General features: G+C 57.9%; 2 protein-coding genes across 2 annotated transcripts in view; both read right to left on the bottom strand.

Annotated features, from left to right (window-relative positions):
• Nucleotides 1-619, bottom strand: part of LOC103762131 (claudin-19) — a 4317-nt gene extending 3698 nt beyond the window's left edge. Inside the window, exon 1 of the mRNA XM_018079421.3 lies at nucleotides 505-619. Coding sequence (XP_017934910.2) covers nucleotides 505-619 — 115 coding nt within the window. The remainder of the gene's footprint in view (nucleotides 1-504) is intronic.
• Nucleotides 620-958: 339 nt separating this feature from the next.
• Nucleotides 959-7546, bottom strand: part of P3H1 (prolyl 3-hydroxylase 1) — an 8563-nt gene continuing 1975 nt past the window's right edge. The window contains exons 2-14 of the mRNA XM_029962379.1: nucleotides 7270-7459; nucleotides 6682-6813; nucleotides 4728-4867; nucleotides 3972-4061; nucleotides 3808-3860; nucleotides 3363-3484; nucleotides 3080-3207; nucleotides 2914-3009; nucleotides 2660-2810; nucleotides 2064-2181; nucleotides 1785-1860; nucleotides 1499-1639; nucleotides 959-1419 (exon numbers count right to left, since the gene is read on the bottom strand). Coding sequence (XP_029818239.1) covers nucleotides 1306-1419; nucleotides 1499-1639; nucleotides 1785-1860; nucleotides 2064-2181; nucleotides 2660-2810; nucleotides 2914-3009; nucleotides 3080-3207; nucleotides 3363-3484; nucleotides 3808-3860; nucleotides 3972-4061; nucleotides 4728-4867; nucleotides 6682-6813; nucleotides 7270-7459 — 1551 coding nt within the window. The 3' untranslated portion in view covers nucleotides 959-1305. The remainder of the gene's footprint in view (nucleotides 1420-1498; nucleotides 1640-1784; nucleotides 1861-2063; nucleotides 2182-2659; nucleotides 2811-2913; nucleotides 3010-3079; nucleotides 3208-3362; nucleotides 3485-3807; nucleotides 3861-3971; nucleotides 4062-4727; nucleotides 4868-6681; nucleotides 6814-7269; nucleotides 7460-7546) is intronic.

The raw sequence follows: 7546 nt of genomic DNA, 5'->3' as shown, positions 1-7546 counted from the left end.
GAGATATTTGGGTCTTGAGGGAGATGGGGACTCCACAGTGGAGGGATATGGGAAAATGGGGGTCCCCAACGGGAAGAGGGGAAGGGGGTGTGGAGGAGGTGACCCCTCCCCCCCCCCAAATCCATGACCCTCTGCACCCCTGCCGTGGGCTGGGAGCCCCCCCCCCAGCCACAGAGGCTCCGGGGGTGGCTCCAGGAATTCGACAGGGAGCGGGGAAGGGGTTCATTCAGTGAGGGAATTTGGGCACACCACGCCACCCACCGTGGCACCAACAAAAGACACCATTGTCAGCGGTGTCCCCCTGCAGGAGGGGGACACGGGGTGTAGGGGGGGGACACGTGCCACCACCCCGGTGACACCAAGCCCGTGGCAGCCCCAGGACCTGGCAATGGTTAACAGCCCTGGCCTCATCAGCAGTCTGCTCACGCCCAGGCAGCCGGGGTCAGCCGCGGGGATGGTGGGCACCCTCCAGTGGGACCATCTCTTCATCCTGCAGAAACCTACCCCAGACCCCCCCCTCGCCCACCCTGATGCTGAACGGGCCCTGCCCTACGCCCTCTCCCAGCGGGATGGGGGTGCTGGGTCCTGGTGCAGCGGGGCAGGATTTATTTGCCCGCATTCCCGGGATGGTTATGGTAATGGCCAGACACCCGCGGGAACAATTCGATGCCCTGTCCGGGGGTGCCAGAGTGCTCAATGTCCTTCTTGTTCAAGGACGGTTCCCTCCTCCTTGGAATGGAGGGTCTCTGCCCACGCTGCAGGAGTGGGGTCCAGGGGATGCTCAGCTGAGGGCTGCACTGCCCCTGCTGCCCCTGGGGCACCTTGTCCCCCCCCAAAAACACCTTTGTGGGGTTGCAGGGCTACAACACCCTTCAGTAAATGTTTGCCAGGAGGAAAGGCTGCACCCCAACACTGATGGCAGCCAAAGGGGGGGCAGCAGACTCCAGCCAGCGACAGCTTAGAAAAAAAATAGCTTTATTCACCCATTTTCTGCAGAAGGCACTTAAATAGCCACAGGCTCAGGAAAGGCACACAATTGCACCTGTGGCACTGGGGCCTCACCCCTAACACAGCACCCCTCCCTTGTCCCCATGGCACCCCTCTGAGCCTCTGTCACATCCCAGGTCAGCTCCATGGGGGGATGCTGGATGGTGCAGGGGCAGTGCAGGGCATTCCCCAATGCCCCATCCCACACGGGTTAGGGGCAGAGGGGGGTCCCATAAGTCACCCTGATGACTGAGCAGCCCGAAGCTGCCATGCTGGTGTCACTGGTCCCGGCAGGGACATCCTGGTCCCCATGGGACATCACAGCTCGTCCTTCCCCACCACAACGGCAGCGGGTGGCTCCTGCTCCGGCTCCAAATCTCCCTCTTCCACGCCAAAAAGCATCTTCACCAGGTCATCTGCCTGCACACGCTCCTGCAGGCAGACCCACGGGGGGGTGAGCATGGCCAGTGTCCCACTCAAAACCCCCCCGTGCTGCTGGGAGGGAGCTCACCCGCTCGCTGTGCCGAGGGTCCAGGGTGAACCAGAGGGCGATGGCGCAGCGCTGGCCCTTGGTCACGGCCTTCACCCCGTGGGGGTTCTCTGAGCCGGAGGAGAAGCCCACGGCACGGCCACACTGTGGCTGGACCTCCGCCTGCCAAGGGTGGGAGACCCCCATCATGAGCAAGTCAGTCCCCTTCAACCCCAGTTCATCTTTTGCAGTGGCCCAGGGGGTGTTCCCAGGGGACAGGGCCAGCAGGAAGGAGCTGCACGTGGATCCTCGGAGCTGAGCTACTCACGGTCTGCGTCTTGGCATCCAGCTCAGTGAAGTAGAAAGCTCCTCCTTCAAAGTCTCCATTGAGATAAAGGATGGCACTAAAAAGGGAGCAGGGGACAAGTGGAGGTAACTAACAACCCCTGACCACAGCTCCAGCAAGCAGGTGAGCCCAGAGCTCCCCCAACACCCACAGCAAGAGCCTGAGGCAGGAGAGCCCAGGTTTGATGTCCTCCCACCTGGCTCCTCCCAGCCTAGGTGCCACTGAGCTGTGGTACTTTCAGCTGACAGCCACCACCAGTACCTGTAATCCCGGAATGTGTAGGCTGGGGGTTCCTTCACGCACACCAGAGCCTCTGCATTGAGGATGCAGTTGTCCACGTGCACCTCGTGGCTGTTGTCGCTCCGACCTTCTTGCTTCTCTAGGGTGGAACGAGACCTGGGATATCAGGACCCCTCTGTCTGTGCAAGAGCAGGGTCCCTCCCCAAGCATCCCAGGCTTGGAGGTGACAAGAAAGTCATGTGCAGCCTAAAGCACTTAACTTGCTGGAGTGTGGACCATGCGAGGCCATTCGGGTGGCACAAGCCTCTCCTGGCTTGTCCCGTGGCATTCCCTGGCCTTCCAGGCACAGCCTCTCCCAGCACCCATCCCAAATGCCTCTGAGTGCTGAAATCCTGTATGGCATGAAGCCATCTGCCCCACTGGAGGCAACCAAGAGAGCTGCTGCTCATCTTCCTGAACTGGGCTTTAAGGGACAAGCTTCCCACACCCTCCCAGGTAGAGGAGACAGTTAGGGAGCAGCAAGGAGGTCTCCAAGGAAAAAAGTCCAAGACCAGACCAATTCCAGCTGTTGGAGGGGACCTGAGAGGAGCAGAGCCGCTCCCCTGGGCCGTGCTCACCGTCGATGGCCGTGCGGCACACGAGGTGGGAGTAGGAGAAGTGGAGCGGGGCCTCCAGGCGGAAATAGGACTCCATCATGCGCCGCACCTTCTCCGTCACGTTGTAGTACAGGTGGGCACTGCGCAGGGGCACCTTGCCCTCCTGGCCCAGCTACAGGGGGACAGGCAGCACAGGGGCTCAGCCTGTGCAGGGCCTGCCCCCAAACTCCCACCTCTCGCCCCCACAGCCCGTTTCTCCCCAAATCCACCCCAACCTTGAGGGCCTTGAGGACGGTCACGCCGTAGAAGGTCTCGCTGGGGGTGTGAGGAGAGGTCTTCCCCCGGTAGCCGTCCCCAGCTGAGGCAGCTGCCTGCAAAACCCCATGGGTGTTACTGGTCTGAGCTGCGACCCCTGCCCGCCCCTCCCATCCCCACACTCACGTTAGTGAGCCTCTGCAGCTCCCGACACTCCTCGGCAGAGAGGACTCCATCCACCACCACACGCTGGGAGCCGTTCAGGGCCCTGGAGTTCATGGTGACACTGGCTCCTTCGTACCCCAAGGGGCCACCTGGGGCACAAAAGGGATTGGGGGACGTGGGGGATGAGCACCACCAACCCTGGGGGAAGCTGTGGTCCTGCCACCTGCTCCTGCTGCCACCCACGTATGGAGGGACTGGCAGCAGGGGTCACGGAGGTCCCCATCCCACCTCCCCTGCTCTGCACCTTCTCGGATGAACTTGCTCATGTCAGCAGACTCCTTGGCCTTCTCCTCCACCAGCGTCTCGATCTCCTTCATGAGGTTGCCAATCTCCTCCGAGATGCGTGCCGCCGTCTCCCGCTCTGCCCTGGGCACGTGGTAGCCATCAGCCCCACCATCCCACTGTCCCCACCACGTCAGGAACGAGAGGCACCAACAAGTTGTCTCAGGGGCTGGTGACAAAGCCCAAGACTAGAGAGAGTCACTCCACTGCATCCCTCACCCTGTGGTGCTTGGGGTGCCCATCATCCCATGGGCTGATGGGGAGCAAAGTTCTGCCCTCCAGCAGCTTTTTCCATCCCCAGTATCAACACCTTCCCTGGCAGCAGCTCTGTGCCATGGCCTTTGGCCCAAACCCCCCAGAGGAAGAGGGGTATGTCCTGTTGGACCCCCACCAGGGACAGCACTCACTTCTGTTTCTCTCGCAGCCTTTTGGGTATCACCTCTTCAGGTGTCCACGTGTCCTGCAGCCAGAAGAACAGCGTCAGGAGCTGGACAAGGATCTGGCCAGGATGCAGACCCCCTCATCCACATTCCACCTGGCCACCGTGTCCCCTTGGTCTCACACCACCCACCGGGTCCACGAAAGGGATGCCAAAGACATCGTAGCTGAAGAAGAGCAGCTCCTTCTCCATCAGGCTCTGCTGGCGGTACACCCGGATCTCCTGTGGCAAGGGGGCACAGGGAAGGGGTGAGGTACAGCACGAGGGCTCCAAAGGACCCTGAGAACGGGCAGGAAGGTGCAGGTTTACACCATTCCTGTGGTCCTTGCTCCAGACCTATAGCCCTGGTTTCCTGTTCCCTCTGGCAGCTGGGAAGGAAGTGGCTTTCCCCATCCTGCCTGAATTTCCCTGTCCTGTGTGGATGACTCGGGAGAGGACAGTCCAGCAGAGGCACACACATGTCCCTCCTGCAGGAAGCTCTTTAGGAGCAGATCTCCTTCCCTGCTCCAGCTGGTGTGGGGCAGAGACCTCCATTCCTGCCTACCACATCCCAGGCAGGAACTGGTCATCCAGATCCAGCTATTTTGAAGCCAAATCCTCTCCTTCTTAAGCAATTTCACTTCAGTTGTGGAAGGGTGCAGCAGAGGTGTGCTCAGCCCCTCCTAAAAGGCCTCTCTGAGGAGTGGGTCCACGTGTGCCAATCATCCAGCTTCACTTGGCCAAAGATATTTTGCCAGTGATGATTTTCAGTCTCTCAGCTGTTTTCCAGCTTGTTGAACCCTAAAACCATCCATTACTGTCCACCTTGGGTGGCTGGACCAGAGAAGACCCCAAAACTTCCGCAAAGGTCCCCAAGGAGGAGAGAAGATGTCTCAGCTGATTGCTCACCTCTCGGGGTTGGATGGGTCTCGCCAGGTTTTCCCCCAGGACAGCAGTGTAATAGGCCAAATTCTGGTTCATCACCTCATCATGTGGGAAGAAGAGCAAGTAGGTTTTGGCACATTCGATGGCTTTTTCGTAATTCCCATCTGCAAAGGGAAAGTGGGGCTGTTTAACAGCATGTCCAAGGGCACTTGGAGGCAGAGCAAACACGGATATGGAAAGAGAGATGAGAGACAAAATCCTTGTTGTCCTGCAAAGAGTCTCACAAGCAGGGCAGATCCCCTGGAGCAAGGATAACTGCTGCCACAAAGGCAAAATTCAGAATCCGAGGTGCTCTCCTGCCTCCAGAAACCAGGGTCACAGATTGAGTACTTTTCTTGCTTGGGAAAATTCCCGAGGCCCCATTTCCAGGCAGTCAGACCCAACCATTCCTCGCTAACCTGCAATTTCCAGCCACTGAAGCACCCTGCCCCACTTCTGTGCAGCCTTTCACAGAATCACACAGTCACAAACTGGGGAAGCAAAGGAAGGGACCACACTGGGTCATCTGGTCCAACCTCCCTGCTTCAGCATCCTGGCACAGGATTGCATCCGGATGGTTCTGGAACATCTCCAGTGAGGGAGACCCCACACCCTCTCTGGGCAATCTGTCCCAGCACGTGGTCACCTGCACAGTGAAGTTCTTCCTCATATCCAGGTGAAACTTCCTGTGCATCAGTTCCTGCCTCTTGTCCTATTGCTCAGCACCACCGAGCAGAGCCTGGTCCATCCTCTGACACCCACCCTGCAGATACTGACAGACATGGATGAAGTCCCCTCTCAGCTGTCTCTTCTCGAGGATTTCCATCTTCTTGGATGCCATATTTTTTTCCCCTCCCTTTGAAGAAATTTGCACAGAAACAGTTTAATTTTTCTAAGGAGGCGAATTAAAAAATGAAATAAAAATCAGATGTATTTGCCTGGGTTATAACTCTTCTGGCAGGGAAGCACACCACTGTGGTTTGAAGCAAGAGGTAGACAGCAGGCAGGAGGGAAAAAAATACTTCTCCAGGCTGTTATTTCACTTGGAAAGCAAAACTGCCCGGGAATAAAGCAATGTGGAGGGTGACTGATCCAAATGTCCTGCAGAACATTTCAGGCAGGAGGAGCATGCCTGTGTGAACCTCACAAGTACAACAAGGTCTGGTGGAAGCTTCTCCACCACTATGAGTGAAGACAGGGGCATGGGTGGGATTAGAGCAGCCTGTGAAGGACTTGGAGATACTGCTGGATGAAAAATTGGACAGGACCTGGCCACAGTAACCCAGAAACCCCTCAAGTCCTGGGCTGCATTGTGGGCAGCAGGTGAAGGGGGATTCTGCCCCTCTGCTCTTCTCTGATGAGACCCCTGCAGTGCTGCCTCCAGCTCTGGGGTCCCCAGCACAAGAAGGGGTGTGAGTGGACCCCTTTGAGTGGGTCCAGAGGAGGCCACAAAAATGGTTAGAGGACGAGCATATCTAGGAAGAAAGGCTGAAAAAATTTAGGTTGTTGAACCTGGAGATGGGAAGGCTCCTGGGAGATCTTATGGCCTTCCCATATCTAGAAGGGGCTACAAGAGATATGAGAACAACTTTTACCAAGGCTTTTAGTGACAGGACAAGGAGCAACGGTCTTAAACTGAAGGAGGGCAGGGTTAGGTCGACCATAAGGAGGAAATTTTTTATGATGAGGCTGGTGAGGCACTGGCACAGGCTGCACAGACAAGCTGTGGCTGCCCCATCCCTGGAAGTGTTCCAAGGCAAGTTGGATGGGGCAGTGAGAGACCTCGGAGTGACCAATGCCAAGATGTCGCTGCATCTTGGGCTGGACTGACGAGACGACCTTTGAAGGTCCCTTCCCAACCCAACCACTCTGTGGATCCATGATTTCAGCCTGCCCAGAGCTGGGTGCCCAGCCCTGACAGCCCATAGAAGCTGCTTACTGTTGTAGTAGGCAAACTGCAGGTAGTTGAAGTGCGAGGGCAGGAAATCCTCCAGAGGCTTCTCCCGGCCAGGCTGTGAGGCCAGCTCTGTGACACAGCCCTGCTTGCAGCTTAGCACCTGCATGGAGTGGTCTGGTAGAGAAAAAAAAACCCATGTCACTGCTCATGGTCACCCACAGGCTGGTGGGCAGGACCCTGAGGGGTCTCCAACCTTCTGCTCGCACTGGGGCTGTTTGCCAGATTTTTGGTGGTTGGTTGTCCACCTCTAAGTGATGGGGGGGGGGGGAACTGTGCTGCTCTCTGGGGGCAGAGTGGCCATCTCTGGCCTCCCATCCTGGTGACCCTCTGCTGGTCCCTCTCCTGTTTTTCCATATTCCCTTGGAATTTGGAGGATTCTTGAGCATCACCCCGAGTGCTGAGTGCAGGCAAACACCTCCTGCCACTTACTGGCCACACTTCTCCAAGTAAAACCCGGGATGGCGTTTGCCCTCTTCAGGGACCCACCACCCCTCAGGTCTTTGGGAACCAACTGCCCACTGAGAACTGTCCCCAGCTCTTGTGACAGGACACAGCAGGCAGAGCTCGCACCTGTGATGGCCTGGAAAAGGTCTGCATTGTACTCCAGGTAGTTGTAGCCCTCGTAGTCGTAGGGTCCCTCGCAGAGCGCGCGGCACTCGGCGTCTGCCACGAAATACTCCTCCAGGGCCTTCTCCAGGTGCAGGATGGCGGCAGCCGGCTGCTCCTCCGAGTAAAACCGGACCCCCAGCCGAAACTCGCTCTGCAGAGGGATGAGAAATGATGAGGGGGGGCTCAACAAGGGGGTTCCATCCCCGCGATGGGTCACCTGGGCTACCTCGTCCCCATG

Source organism: Manacus vitellinus, unplaced genomic scaffold (assembly GCF_001715985.3).
Source record: "Manacus vitellinus isolate BGI_N305 unplaced genomic scaffold, ASM171598v3 scaffold_46_pilon, whole genome shotgun sequence".
Taxonomy (NCBI): Eukaryota; Metazoa; Chordata; class Aves; order Passeriformes; family Pipridae; genus Manacus; species Manacus vitellinus.
Note: the sequence above shows the minus strand (reverse complement) of the source record. Positions and strands in the feature narration are given on the sequence as shown.